The sequence below is a fragment of the Amphiura filiformis genome, chromosome 4, assembly GCF_039555335.1.
Source record: "Amphiura filiformis chromosome 4, Afil_fr2py, whole genome shotgun sequence".
Classification (NCBI taxonomy): Eukaryota; Metazoa; Echinodermata; class Ophiuroidea; order Amphilepidida; family Amphiuridae; genus Amphiura; species Amphiura filiformis.
This window is the reverse complement of record NC_092631.1, coordinates 58,204,808-58,221,504: the sequence shown is the minus strand read 5'-3', so window position 1 is coordinate 58,221,504 and position 16,697 is coordinate 58,204,808. Positions and strand designations below refer to the sequence as shown.

Below are 16,697 nucleotides of genomic sequence, written 5' to 3'. Positions count from 1 at the left end.
AAATTATGCTCAGCTCAGAAATAAAACCACAATTTGCTTGGATTTTATTTTATTATTGTTTTCTGATATGCACAGGATAAAATGGTGAGCGTATATTCTTTGTTTAAAATACAAAATTAGGATTTATAAAAACACCAAATAAATCCTGACCTTTGTATGGGTTCAACCAGTTTACCGTGTGCCTTAGAAACCCGATAGACGGTGACATTTGACCATACACTAGGATCCACAACATGCTCATCTATCATGGGAACAGTTCTTAAGCCCTAATACATTTGTAGGCCTACTTTCATCCTTTGAAAATTTGGGTACACAAACTCATACTCTGCAACTTGAGGTCAAATTTTGCACTATGATTATGTAATTGAGGTTATTGGACTATGCCATTGGGATGAGACTATTGTGGTCCATAGTGATAACATCAATTAACGAGGACTCTACTGATGGCTTTTGTTTGCTAATTACCATAGAATCTATATAGCGGTTATTGCCAAAGTTGCAATATGGTGGCACAATTGGGCGGAAAACTGTATGCAAACAACAGGGCATATTAATTATACATGTTCTACATTGTTGTATTTTAAAACACTGAAGACCAAAATTGATGTTATTGCCATGATTGGATCATGGGGGTAGTAAGCCTACTACAACTCTGGCGGAAATTCGTTGCCACACCAGGGCCACACCAGCACGTTCTGGTGTTAAAAGCACGCAATCGAAGCTAAATATGGGATAGTTCCGTACTATTTTGTATAATAGTTGCAAATGCACATTCAGATTACACTTGCCCCTTCCCCCCACCCCCATTTTCCAATGTTGGGAGACTGTAATGTAGAAATGATGACGATTTTGTCCAAATCAACATTGCAATAGGGGAGTGGGGAAGGATGTTGGCCAATTAACGCTCAGGTGTGGCAACATTTTTCGCCAAGGTTGTAGCTATACTACCTCCATGATTGGATTAAGTAAATAACTAAATCCTGTTATCTACCCAGCAATGTTTGCTTATCATAATAATTGTAACAAACTGTAGACAGAAAAGGCAAACAGACAGAAATTTAGAGTTTTAAATTAGAGAGTTGACAGGAAGTTGTAAGAGTTAAATTGTTATGGATATGATTGGTGTAAGAACAAAAAAGTTGAATGTCAGATCAAAGTCATCCGAGGTGAATTAAGTAATGTCAATCACAAATTGTTACAGGTCATTTGAGGTGGACTAAGTTTATATTTGGATTGTCAGAACACCTTCCCCAATCAGACACATTTCTCTTGTTTGGCTTGACTTTGCAAAGAGCGTCTAATTTCGGTCTTGCTAGATTTACTTCGCAACTGTTTTGCTTAAAAGTATGCCCAGCTTAGAAATAAAACCACAATTTGCTTCGATTTGATTTGATTATTGTTTTCTGATATGTTCGGGATAAAATGTTGTGCGATATTCTTTGTTTAAAATACAAAATTAATGGACTTCTTTCTATGCTAATATTACATTATTGTTTTAAAGAGAAAAAAAAGTATCCAAACAGTTGGGCGCCCATTCCTTTTTTAAAGGAATTTTTATTTTAAATGGAAGTTACCCAATTGTCTATTCTCTTTGAAACTTATACTCCCTCTGTGGAAGACTTAAGCTAAATCTTCCACAGGGGGAGTGTGGATTTCAAATTGAATGGCCCATTTCCCTTCCAACCTAGATAGGATTTTTCCCCTTGAAATGACCAGGCTAGTAGGGGTAGGATGAAAAATTGTATAAAGTACATGTACACATTAATTGGGATTATATCATGTAGTAATACTACTGACTTTGTTTATTGTCTCTTTTGCTAGTCTGCGGGTTCACTTGTGAGTTAAGAATTACTTGTATTGGAATTTGAGTATGAATTGGGCTTGACAGAAAGTATTGCACATGGTGAGGGGTTATTATTCATTGCACAGGCACGTATGGATACAAGCATGAGAAGGTGATTGACATAGTGATGAATTCTGATCATACAGAGATAGGCTGAAAATGATCTCAGCAGTGGCGTAGCCTCATAGGGGCACCAGGGGCATGTGCCCCCCTTAATCAATTGAAAAAGTTAGAAAATCCCACAGGAAAATTGCCGAAAAATGACTTGTGCCCCCAATCAGACCCGGTGCCCACCGCCAATGGATCTTGCACAAGTTTAGATGAACACATTACCTCATATGTAACCATCCACCCGATTCCACAAATAGGCTGTATAATGTCGGCAGAGCTTGTTTTAAAATTTGGTCCATTAAACTTCTCAAAAAACAGTAGAAACAAACAAATGCCCCCCAGTCAGAACTGTTGCCCCCCCCAGTAAAAAACAAAAATTACGAAACTTTTTGCGGCAATTTTGCAAAAAATTTGTTGATTTTGTCCCCTGAAATTCACTTTCCCCCCTCAATGCCCCCCGAAAAAAAATTCATGGCACCGCCACTGACAATGTTGACCATTAGTAGAGTGACTATCCCTAGAATAGGGATTATTGACCTTTTAGACATTTGATAAACTTAGTGAATGACTAACTTTTTTGAGGGGGGGGGCTTGAATTTTGTGGTGAGAACCATGGACGAAAAAGACTCAGCAGTCAAAGTCTCAGCATCGCCCGATAATGAGGGCCGATTGTTCCATGAAATGCGACAGGCAAAACTGCTACGCACTTACCGCATATTTTTATGGTCTGTCGCGTAAACATGAAGACATGCAAAGCTCTATACACGCAATGCTGGCATGATCATTAGACACGGCACGATGGAACAATCGGCCCTCATGAATATGCGAGAATTCACAGCATACAATGCACAGGGACTTTGACTGTTGATACATGGTCTGTAGTAGTCTGTGGTAAGAGCCTTTGCGGCTTACAATATCAAAACCTAAATGCACTCATCTTGCACATGTGTGGGGTTCTATTAGGACATTATGCACCCAAACACATCACCACTTTCATATCTGGTTGTTGGGTAAATCTATCTATTTTGACTGTGAGGTTTTTTTCTTTCAGGGAATGTTCTTGACAAGCTTACAGATGACACGTCTGTCAAGTATCACCAAAGTCACGGGGGTGGCGGCCAAGGTTGGACTAACACTTAATATATATGTGTGCACACACCTTTGCATGATAGCATGTCCTAGAAGCTATACCTATTGATTAGAATAGAGTACCGGAGTGATGACGTCACAAAAAACTTTTTTTTGCATTTCAGCATTTTCATGACCATATTTCAGTAGTACATGATGAAAAACATCCACAGTCCAAATTTGGTGGGAATCGGATCATGAGGGCCCGAGATATGGCTGCATGAATACCTAATTAGCCACATTGAAATCAGTGTAAATTGGCCTGGTTCCAAACAGTTATGAACCAGGCCAATTTACACTGATTTCAATACGGCTAATTAAGTATATTCATGCGGCCATATCTCGGGCCCTCATGATCCGATTCCCACCAAATTTGGACTGTGGATGTTTTTCATCATGTACTACTGAAATATGGTCATGAAAATGCTGAAATGCAAAAAAGAAAATTTTATGACGTCACACTTCGGTACTCTATTGTGTGAAAATATTGCCAGTCCTTTGTCAGTAATCTGCACTTCCCACTGAATGCTATTTGGATTTTGTAACTTGTATCTGCACGTATGACTGACATAGGATATAATGTCATGATTCATGAACTGCTACCTTATTTTAGTGCTGACTGTATATTATGTACATACAGAGTGCTACAATACACACATTCTAGGACATGCTATCTTAAAGAGGAACCCCTACTAGAGCAGTTCTTCTGGGGTGAACCAAACCTGCCTGGTTATCCAATTAATCAGAGACAAGGTTACCTCTGAATTTGACAACTTTGATGTTTCAATGTTATTGCATCAATTAGCAACTGTTGAATTCAGCGATAACCTTGGCACAGATTAATTGATAACCAGGCAGGTTTGGTTCACCCCAGAACTGCTCTGGCAGGGATTCCTCTTCAATTTATGTCATGTTTTCATTCATTGGTGTCATTGTTTGTTTGTTCCCAAATAATTAAGAGCATTTCACCCTTTTGTGTTTCAGCATATCTTCCTTCCCTTTCTCTTAAACATTTGTCATTCATGTGTTTCAGCATTTTGTCCTTCCCTTTCTCTTAAACATTTGTCATTCATGTGTTTCAGCATTTCTTCCTGCCCTTTGTCTTAAACATTTGTCATTCATGATGAGGACACATTTTGCAAGGACTGAGTCTGTATAGTAGAGGATAAAGACAATGGTCTTGCCAAATTGAACTGCATTATTTTGTTTATAGCAGAATGTTATTTGGGTCGCTATCCGTCAAAGTAATGTCAGGAAAAAAGTCAAGTAGGTTCTTTAAAAACACAATATCCCTGACTTGTTCCAAATCATCATTCTGAATAGCAACAATTGAACATTGTTTCCCAATGGTCTGACATAGGGGTGATCTACCCTAAATCTGCATCAACATGTTCTTCCAAAATCTAGATCAGTAATGTGGCCTTGTGGATTTCACTGTGTGACTGCCTTCACAGTGCAAGTTATACCAAGTGAAAGCTGTGACTTTTCTCTAGTCCGAAGGTTTTCTAATCCAAAGGGTCGCTAGTCCGAAAACCAAATAAGTTCGCTAATCCAAAGGTTCTCTAGAATTACGGTTAGGGTTAGTGATTGAGCCTTATTCTATATTTGGACTAGAGAACCTTATTTATTATTCAGACTAGCGAACCCTTGGACTAGAGAGCCCGATATTCAGAATTCGGACTAGCGAATGGTAAATTACGTGTTCGGACTAGCGAACCTTCGGACTAAGGAGCCTTCTGAGTAGAGAACCTTCAGATTAGAGAGTTGTCGCCGTGAAAGCAGGATTGTTGCACCATTTTAGAACTGCAGTAGTGTGTAAGTGCACATCATGCAGCACGTAACGAAAGTGTGCCTTAAACATTTCATTACAAGACACAGTAAAAGTCACACTGGAGGAGCGTTGCATTTACACTCTCACTACACAGTGCAGTTTGGCGGTACACTTTTTATATACGCAAAAAGGGACAAATTGGCATCTCAGAAGTACACATAGATGCACTTACTTTCCCCATTATGTAATACAATCAAGTATAGTGAGTCCTTTGCCACCAATTTAGTGACTCATAATTTTCCTTACATTGTATTATCAGCTACTATACAATAATCACATTTGAGGAAACAAGTTTCAATGGAATATTTGGCATATACTGGTTATGTAAGGGAACAAACTAAAAGTTTGATGATGTCCTGTAAACAAAATAGAGGGAGGGAGTCAACAAGGCTCATTACATTTGTAAAAAACAGTACAAACATCGGTAAAAGTTGGTTGGGCTTTTCAATATGTGACCCGCTCCCACAAAAACAGACATAAGGCAATAATTTTGTATAGGTCTTCAGCTTTCATTTGATACCAAAATTATGTTTCTGGGACATGTGGTCCTCATTTTACGGTCTTTCAACAGGAAGGGGGGAAGCGACACATAAAGAAAACCCAATTGCAAGAAAAATGGCTTTAAAGTTGTAAAATGACATGATTGAAAATGATTGATTTGGGTGCTTTAGATGTAAAAAAATATTTTGTTTTCAATGATAGGTTAAAGTAAACATATTAAGGAATCAAAAAATAATAAAAACAGAAAAATTAAATCTGCAAGGTTTTTCACCCCTTTCTTAACTTTGTCTCCACATATTTCACACTTACAATTACAGGGTGGGAGGGAGGGGTCAGCCTCCTAACAAGGCTTTCGTTTATAGGATGTCATCTGGGTTTTGGTTTGTTCCCTAATTGGAGCAAATAATCTTGAATGAAAATAATAAACTTGATTTTGATTGACAAAAGATATTTTATTTGATTGCATTGAATGCATAATGGTTACAAATTGGCACTGAACAGAGGGGGAAAGTCTAATTGATGCGGCAAACCCCAGCATTTTTATCCATCATAGACCACCACAAATATATGTATAGCATGATTGACATTCTCAAATACACCTTGAAATGTTGCTTTGTGATGCTCTTGTAATTGTTACAGTGTGCATGTCTATGTTTTTATTTCATCTTACCAAAATGTGAAATGTGGCATAAAGTGTGTGTTAACTGTTATCAGATCATAGCGTATGTGATTTGTAGTACCCTTTAAAGAATACTGGCGCCTGTATTTGTACACTTGCATGCTGTTGAGTTTGTATATTTTGGTAAATAAGTGCTCTTTAGATGTTGAAAAGAGAAATTTGCAATATTTTATGAAGTTGTTGAAATGTGATGAAAATTGTGTTTCAAGTTACTTCTTAAATATCTATTTTGGGGATGCAGAGTACTAACACATCACTACGGAGTGCTCCGATTTCCGATTTCTTTACTTTATTTACTAGCTGCGGGATCAATCATTTTGAAATATTTGAAGTAATCTTGAAGACAGCTTGAGTGATTGGGAATGCTATATTTGATCATTATTGGTAGTTTAGAAATGGAATTTTGAAATTTGACTTAAGTTCAGATTTGTAAAAGTTGGATTTTTGAAGACTTATTACGCCTTGAAGAGACTTTAATCAATCTTGCCATCTTGATTCTTTTATAGAGGTAAATGTTAATTTTAGAATTAGGGCATATATTTTGGCATTGAAATATAAATAAGCATTAGGGTAGCATTTATATCATGATTTGCTTGGATATTCCATTGTTTTTATTGAATAATTGATTTTAGGATTTATATCATGATTTACTTGGATATCCCATTGTTTTTATTGAAGAATTGATTTGAAAGCAAAATGTTTTTGTTTATCAACAGCCTTTTAGAATGATTAAATATTTCATGAAACCCCGAGTTTTGCAATTGGATCCCTACATATATGTCATGCTGATATGCACCTTGTTACAACCCAGTGCAAAGGCTTTTGGGATATACCGAAAAGGTCGATTGCCTAGCTCACATTTCATCCAAATTGATTTTGTTGTCTATCGATTCCCTATTTCTGTGAGCATCTACTCAAGTCATCATGATTCATCATTTATTCACATCAAACAAAATGGCCAGTGTTTAACCATAGAACTTATATAATGACATGGTTTAACTATGTCTTTTGTGTTTTTGCAAACCCTTGAAGAATCAGAAATGTTGAGAACATAATGTTTGATTCAGTTCTTTATTTTCTTGTTTGCATTAAATGGCGAGGTGTTTGTTTGATAAATTGACAGTGGATCGGCCCCCTCCTCTGCCTTCTCACTTTATACTAATTAGAAATGTGAGGTGATGATAAAGGCAATGATTAAAGTGCACTATAATATTAACTATGTTCAGATGGACAAGCGCTTCTGAGGATTTGAACCTCCTTCGATTCTAGAAGTTCAATCTCCATTCTTCCAAGTTACAGCTTGAACTTGGAAACACCAGAAACATTGAGGCATACTGAAGTTGAATGTGTAGCGAGTGAACTTGGAAGATACTCAGTATGAAGCCAAAACCACAGCTGCATGAGCGTAAAACCTCCAAGTGCACTCACACGGTCTGCTACTCTGACTGAAACATCTTGGGAGGTTGAAACCTCCAAGTGCCCCAGGCTCACACGACCTGATACTCTGACTGAAACCTCTGAGATGCCACATCTTGGGCGGTTGAAACCTCCAAGTGCACTCACACGGCCTGATACTTTGACTGAGACCTTTGAGATGCCACATCTTGGGCGGTTGAAACCTCTAAGTGCACTTACATGGCCTGATACTTTGACTGAGACCTTTGAGATGCCACATCTTGGGAGGTTGAAACCTCTAAGTGCACTCGCACAGCCTGATACTTTTACTGAGACCTCTGAGATGCCACATCTTGGGAGGTTGAAACCTCTAAGTGCACTCGCACAGCCTGATACTTTTACTGAGACCTCTGAGATGCCACATCTTGGGAGGTTGAAACCTCTAAGTGCACTCACACAGCCTGATACTTTGACTGAAACCTCTGAGGTGCCACATCTTGGGAGGTTGAAACCTCTAAGTGCACTCGCACAGCCTGATACTTTGACTGAGACCTCTGAGATGCCACATCTTGGGAGGTTGAAACCTCTAAGTGCACTCGCACAGCCTGATACTTTGACTGAAACCTCTGAGGTGCCACATCTTGGGAGGTTGAAATCTTCAAGTGCACTCACACGACCTGATACTTTGACTGAGACCTCTGAGATGCCACATCTTGGGAGGTTGAAATCTTCAAGTGTGCTCACACAGCCTGATACTCTGACTGAAACCTCTGAGGTGCCACATCTTGGGAGGTTGAAACCTCTAAGTGCACTCACACAACCTGATACTTTGACTGAAACCTCTGAGGTGCAGTATCTTGGGAGGTTGAGCCTTTCACGTGGACACTTCTAATGTTGAACATGATGTGAGGGGCAAATGCTTTCCATTAATGATTGGCTTAATGGATCTATAGTAATTTGTTTGTGGCAATTAAGAAATGGCTCTCTGGAAAGTCATATCATATACCATTTGCTTGACATCGATTGACAAGAGGCGTATCGCAATTATTACAAAGTGTTGTTTACTTAATACTGATGCTGCTATAGTGGATCAAGTGTCACACTTACCATAGGGCTATTCCAGTTGAAAAACATATACCCTCTATGGAAGACATGACCTTAATCTGCCACACAGGGGGCATAGAATTCAAATGGAGTCAGTCACCCATTCAACCCCATTTGAATCCCCAGGTAATATTTATCATAAAGGGTGTATGGATGGCCAATGTGTTATGGGTGTTAATGCTCAAGTTCAGCAGTAAACCAGTTACTTTAGTTGCAGTTTTCTTTAATTGATTATTGCTTTTTGAAGAGTACAAAATGAGATCTCAAAAGGTGCAGGTCAGAGTCTATTTAGGTTTTTTTTTAATTGCACTAATTTTATTACAAAGCCAATAAATTCCATAAAATGTTGCTGCTGTCATGTCATACACCCACCCCACTCATTTTGTACCATTGAAAATCATGAATAATCAGATAGGAAAGACACCCTTGAACAATCTTGACTGTGCTCTGCTGCTGGATTATAAAATATTACCGTACTATACTTAAAAAGGACGTTGCTCCCTTGCGTGTGCGAGATATTATCAAGAACTTTAAAGAGGAGGAGAATAAAGCAGTGGTAATTGAACACAAGCAATTTTGAAGCATACATATAAATGGAATCTTATTGCATTTATCTATTTGATGTAGCTTACTTACGCATTTCATTTTAATCCCCATTACCAAATCGAAGTAGACAAGACTTTTATAAAATCTTGTCAAAAAGTGTCATTTGAATTGTCTGTTTCATATGTCGTTGATGACAGTGAGGAAAGGCAATTTGAAGAATTTTACACTTCTGTTAGACCTATTTCAAATGCATTAATTTACCAGACAAAATATATCTGTGCAGCAGACATTTAATCCCCGTATTAAGAACTCTGGCAGACATTTTAATACATGAATTGTTTTCAAAGGCACTGGTAAGATTGATGAAGTGATGGAATTTTGTATCGAAAAGACACCTTGAGAGAATTGTCAGTGTTATGTTGCTCATTGATTGCTATAGGGCTGTTTCTTTTTTGAAAGTGATCTGCTAAATATAGCTATAAGATTTTATTCTTTTAGTATCAGATTTAAACATAAACTCACAAAATACGTCTGTAGAAAATATATCTCCAAATTCTCTGTGTGCATTATTAATGCTCTGCGTGCTAGCCATAGCATTCAATATAAAAAGTCAAAGTTTTGAAATATTTTCTCAAAGTATCAAGAGCTATTTCGTGAATCTCTGAACCAATACTAGGCTTGTTTGTACTCATTTTAATGCATTTTTCATGCTGATTCCAAATATGGTCATGACAATTTACAATTCTGAAATTTTTTAAATTTCAAAATATTTTTCGAAAGTTGTCGTCTGCAGTCGACACCCGCAGAGAGAGAGAGAGTTCCAACTGTTGCTGTCAGCACAGTGATATATTGTTGGTAGGGTAAATATTGAAATCAATATTTTGGCAGAGGAAGCCCATTTCATCGCTAATGATATCTCAGCCATTTGGATGTTGGCCTTGCTAAGTTACTGCGATATTTATTCAGGATCGGTTCAATGTTTGCATAGAAAATAAGTAATTTCCTACGGCTAATATCATACTAGCACTCGCTAGTGATCGCTAAAAAAACACGCTAGTGATCTGGTAGAGTTTGTACAATCGCAGCCAGCGTTCAGGTGGTACTACACCCCCTGATAAATTCTGCATTTTTCTCAAAAAATAACTACACACTGGTAACAAAGGTGTATATTATAGGGGCAAAGAATCCAATTACTTCACTGAAATTTCAGTGATTCAAGACAAGTGGTTCATTATATATGTTAAGAAATGAGGTACATTCTAGCAGTACATCTTTTCTTATCATAAATAACATACCGCTTGTCCTGAGTCACTGAAATTCCAGTGTAGTAACTGGATTGCTTGCCCGCATAATATATGTAACTTTTGTTACCAGTGTGTTATTTATTTTTGAGAAAAATGCAAAAATAGTCACAAATTTATCAAGGGGTGTAGTACCACCTTAAGCTGTGGCTAGTGCATCAAAGTTAAGTTGAAATCAACCGATTGCGACTTAATGTTAGGGAATGCTAGCGACTTATCCATCAGATATCGGCAATCCGACGGAAGTTACATCACTAACACCATGACACTTCTTGCGATTGCTTAGTATGATATTGGCATAGAGTTTGATGAGTTACAGTGATAGGTCCAATTTATCAAGTGCATAATCACTATTACAGCTTAAGATGAAACATTCTTATACACGTTCCTGTTTTGTCCTCCTACATTTTATTCTGCCTGAGTGTTTTGTATATGTTCTGTTAGCTAATAGTGATCCAGTTCATTTGTATATTACACTGCATGAGTGTTCCTAAATTTTCCATTCATGTGTTGGAAGTATTTTGTATTTTATTTACTAAATCTCATAAAGTGAATTACATGTTAAGAGTCCAGTTAAATATGCAAGGGTGTATCAGAGGTCTTATACTGGGAATAAAATTTAAAATTGGGCTAGTCTTTTTTTATGGAAGACATGACCTTGTCTCCCACACAGGTGTAATTTCCAATGCACCAATTTAGGTAACCACATTTGAAATTCACATTCTGTGTGTGAAAGATCAAGGATTATGTCTTAAAGGGGTGTATGGGTTTCAACAGGTATTCTGTGGCGAAGTGATGTAACTACCATAGCAATAGGGTAAAACAATTTTTGAATATATACTGCACTTTACTAGTACATTCACACAATAACTCTGCATTGAACCATATCATGCTGATCACACACACCTGTAAGATTAGTATCTTTGAAAAGAACGGTATTGTATTCAATTTATAATTGCAGATATGCAGAGGGGATGAGTGCAACCTGCTTGTAGCGCAGCACGATATATTAAAAAATTGTTTTACCCTATTGCTATAGTAGTTAATCCGATTATTACATCATTTCGCCAGCGAATAACCCTATGCTAACCTTTGACTTCAAAGTGCTTTTTATTATGTATACATAATGTAATGATATCAGCTTTTTATTCCTTGTTTTAAATTTTGGGTTTTTTCCTTCTTTTTTTCTTGCATAAACAGGTAAACAGAGTAGCAGCATCATGATTTCAGAGTCTGATGAAGATACAGATGAAGAAACAACTTTATTTGATAACAAGAAACGTAAAATGGAAAACCGCCAACGGAGTTATACCCAGTAGAAAGAAAAGACCATTCCCATTAAACAGAACTGAAAAACTGTAAGACTTAAATCAAGATTTTCTTTTTTTAATGAAATCAGTATTTTGTACTAAATTATAAATGGGCTATACTTGTTCAAACCCATACATCTCATATAGAAGACATGATATTAATTTCCATACAGGGGGTATGCATTTCAAATTGAGTAACCTGAATGAGTGACTCAATTTGAAATTTACACCCCCTGTGTGTGAGATTAAGGTCATGTCTTCCATAGGGGGTATGGGTTTAACTGTAATAGTCCCAATACCAGTGTGTTTGTGTGTTGTTAATTATTGGCAGTTGATGCATATTGTACAGAAATGAAAATTATTTAAAAATAATGTAAGGATTGTAAGAACTAATTATGATTTGAGAGTCAATATATTGTTATATTGTTTATGTGTTCACAGTAGGTTGGTACAAAAATTGATGTTTTTATTTTCAAATAGGATTCAGGTGTTGCCCAAAAGGCTGACATTTCATCAGGTGAACAAGCACACTCGGTATTCAAAGTAATGTCAGACTTCTGAAAATTGATGCATGATTGTAGAAATTGGGGAAAAAAAAAAATGAAGCAACTCAAGTGTCTTTGTTAAAAAAAATGAAGGCCTATATAATAGTATTAGATTTAATTTGAGTAAACGTCACAAGATGGTCACAACATTTACATTCAAAATATTGAGGTATTAGATGTATAAGTATTATTTTTCAGGTGACTAACTTTGGAATTAAAAGTGCTCAAACCCATTACAGGTGAGCGTGAGAAACAAATTCAAAGTATAGACCTCTGGAAAAGGCAACCGTTACTACTAGTTTCACAGCATACCCTCACTTACGATCATTGGGTATACCGATCATCAGACGGATAATTTGTCATGATTTCAAGTTAACACAAATGCATATACAGGTATATACATTCTCTGTGGTGTCAAAACCAGGACAAACCGAGCCATTCCAGCACAGTCTCTACTCCAAAAGTAGTCGAAGTGCTCAACCACTATAAATAGTGGGGGCGTAATATAAGTATTATTTTTCAGGTGACTAACTTTGGAATTAAAAGTGCTCAAACCCATTACAGGTGAGCGTAGAAACAAATTCAAAGTATAGACCTCTGTATATTCAAAGTATAGAATGTATATACCTGTATATGCATTTGTGTTAACTTGAAATCATGACAAATTATCCGTCTGATGATCGGTATACCCAATGATCGTAAGTGAGGGTATGCTGTGAAACTAGTAGTAACGGTTGCCTTTTCCAGAGGTCTATACTTTGAATTTGTGAGGTATTAGATGTAAATATTTGCATTTATGTACATTTGGTATACAGTTGTGCTCTCACCAAAAAAGATATATTGATTGACTCTTATAGATATATGTAAACTCTAATAACTGATACCAAATTTGTAATAGTCCAATAAGACATTTTTTGTGTTTTGTGATGCAAATGGTTGTCCAATTTCTTTTTATTTTCCTTAATATTTGATTATTTCAAAAGTGTCTTTTGGTGTGACTGTACTAATGTGGGGATCACTTAATATTTTGTTTTTGAACAAGGTATTTGCCATAACGTTTTTGTTATGTTTAAGACTTGGCCATATATATCAGGCAGTTTCGTCTGAGGTAAAATATTTAGTCAAAAAATGCCTGTTATAGATATCACTTTAGAAATTGCATTTGCTATAAAATATAACCATAATACTGTGAACCAAAAGAAAACCACCACAAACTATTCTATCATATTAATATTCTAGCAGACTTGAATGAAATTTTATCTTTTCCTCAAATAAAAAGTTATGCCCTATCAGTCCTTGGTCTATTCCATTTGAAACCCATGTACCCCCTATGGAAGACATGACCTTAATCTCTCACACAGGGAGTGCAGATTTCATATGGAGTCACCCATTCAGGTAACTCCATTTGAAGTGCACACTCCCTGTGTGGAAGACTGAGGTCATATCTTCCATAGGGGATGTATGGATTTCAGTGGGAATAGCCCTATTTGCCCTGTATTCAACTCACTCTGGGTATACTAAAGGACATTGTTCTCTGGCCATTGTATATCTATATCCTTATACATACTATCGTAATCTTAGTGCAAAATTACTTGCCAAAACTACCCGCACGTTTTGACGCTATAAATCCAGTAATAACATGCGGTCTCATGTTTACATCAAAATAGATTTGTTGAAGATACATATTGACCATGGTGTAATATTCAGAGAAATCCTTGTCAAATTGATTTGGAAATGTATTGTTTTATATGTATGAAAGAGAATCCAGTATCTTATTCTGGGTGTAATTTCATACTGACATTACACATCAATATCTTCTAGAAATTAAAGGTATCCAAGCCCACCATAATACTCTTTAGCAGGATATTGTTTTTTGAGCAGGAAAACATTGAAAACCATCTATATGTACTTGTGGCCCTTGCACATGTTTAAAACAAAACTGCCATGAGGTAAGGACGTTTTGCCTTAAAACATATTCAGGGGCCAATGACACACCTGAGGTTTTCCTTTTGACATGGGGATGGGGTTGGAAAAGATTCCTTGAAGTATAATGAATCCAGCACCTTTTGGTGACAGAATAAGTTTTGGTACAAATGCGCATGAAAAATGTTGCCAATTGAAGCTAAACTGGTGCAATATGGTGCTAAAGTGGAAATGGAACTTTTTGGGCTAAAATGGCCAAATATGAGGTTAATTTGGTCAAAAACCCACATACAGGTGTCAACATTGGGGGAATGATTGTATGGACCACCCCCCGGCAAAATATTGGGGGGATTTATCCCCCATCGTCAGGATCTACGCCTATACATTCTGCTCAGTTTCACTGTCTGTTTCATTCACAGTTTCAGATATCTGCACATAAAACTAAAAATATTTTTGAAGGCCTAAACTTTGCAGATCTGAAAACAAATACCAAAATCGCAAAAATCAAAATTTCCTGCTGTGACACAGAATACATGATAGTTTTCTTAGAACACATGGTAGTTGGTGTATACAGGATTTTTGGACTTATTTGATACCTTGTTTACATTACACGGTAATGAAAATCTGTTGTTTACTTTGATCAGGTAATGACCATTTCATTTCTGTTGCCAATGTAAACAGAGCTTTGTAATAATTCATACAAATTTGTAATTTTAATCAAGACTTGGGCTCATCATTCATTTGAAATTAATTTGAGTCATCTGATATATACTGTGTGCAGTCATCAAAATTGAAACTTCGTTGATTATTAGGCCGAGAAAAAAGGTCTGCCTCTGATCTCACAGGTGCTTTGAAATGCAATGCAATATTTTTCTGTGAATGATTTTAAATTATTTCATTTTTTTTTGGATAATTTTGCTGGATAATTTCTTAAAAAGGAGGGAAAAAAGTAAAATCTGCCCAATTTATTTTTTGCCTTATAAACACCCGTTAAAATGTCATTGGCCTTGTGCTTGCCATCCCTAATAAGTAATTCAGATGCACAGTCAGGCTTAATAAGCCATTTTAAATGGAAAGTCAGATGTTTAGTAGAGCAAATAAGCTCATCGTTTTGCCGCTGATCTTCAGATATATTAGATGGAATCATATTACAATTAGGTCCTTAGTCTAGTGTAAACACATAACATGTTATTGCTGTGGGTTAACGTACAAGATGTTTAATGGTCCATCGATTGCAAGTCTGTGAAATCTGGATACTTGTTGTTCATTTTACATATAGAGGTTATCCGTGTTCTATAAGCTGCATATCCTATTAGCGACTGCTGTACCTTGTTTAGGATTTTCAAAAGAAGTACCTGCATGTGCAACCGTGACTGTTTCAAAATAGCCCGCCAAAGTCATGCAGGTACCTCTGAGGTTGTGCATTGAATTGGTTTGAATGAGGAATGCTGCGGGAACCAGCGCCTTTTGTTAGAAGTTACACATGAGTAAAGTGGATAACCTCTATTTCTTAAAGAAAGTACTTTGGAAATGCTTCTCAGGTGTAACTATATATATTATGAGAAATTGAAAATATCGCGATACAAACAAAGCCAGGCAAATTGCCTTTAGAAAATATAATGTCATTAATAACCAATGTTGTAATGCATCTCAATTGACATGGGCAATTGGTTGTAATGATGAATTACTTACTCACCAAATGCATGTGGATATTGGCCACAGTAGAACGATGAAATTTCCTTTCTATAAACAGTATCCTGATTTCAGTGCTTATATGTTACAGGAACTATAAAGCAGATATAACAAATATAGCCTGTATTGTGTCAATGGTACTTAAAATATATATTACACAGACATTTTACAATTCAAAGCATAAACAGAGAAGCTTTAGAGTTGGTATTGGTAGCATCTACAAATTTAATCTTTCTTTATTAGCCATACCCTAGAGCCCATATCTTGTTGTTTTAATCATGATGTATGTTTTCTTTGCATTATATTTTATACAGGGCATTATAGTGTCATTCATCAAACAGGTAGTAATTGTATACTCATGTAAGAAAAAAAAGTACCCACCTTTACTGTTATTCATGGTTTAATAGTTGGGGTTGTGTGTAGATTAGAAGAAGGCATGGGATTGGGCATTCGACAGTCATTCATTAAACTTGTCATATTGGACCAGTCTTAGAAATCCGTAGCGAATAAATTCGCGCAAAGATTCTCATAAAACATCAACAGGGTGAAAGAAACAAGATCTGAGTTTGACCCCCAATTTGACTACATATACTTCATTTTGAAGCAACTGAACCCCTAAAATGATGGTCTAATTTACTTCAAATATATATAATGTACAATAATACTGATTTGAGGGGGATATTTTAACAACAAAAATGGCAGTTCAGATGCGCGGAAAAGATGTAAAACTTCCGATCGCCACTTTGATTTAGTGACTGATAGAGGGCAGTATCATGGCAGTCTTTTTT

General features: G+C 36.5%; 1 protein-coding gene across 1 annotated transcript in view; it reads left to right on the top strand.

Annotated features, from left to right (window-relative positions):
* The window catches only part of LOC140151124 (dyslexia-associated protein KIAA0319-like protein), a 106,283-nt gene extending 90,559 nt beyond the window's left edge, over positions 1–15,724 (top strand). The window contains exons 24-26 of the mRNA XM_072173347.1: positions 3,006–3,077; positions 11,640–12,463; positions 13,066–15,724. Of these exons, the coding sequence (XP_072029448.1) occupies positions 3,006–3,077; positions 11,640–11,758 (191 nt within the window). The 3' untranslated portion in view covers positions 11,759–12,463; positions 13,066–15,724. The remainder of the gene's footprint in view (positions 1–3,005; positions 3,078–11,639; positions 12,464–13,065) is intronic.
* The last annotated feature ends 973 nt before the right edge of the window (positions 15,725–16,697 follow it).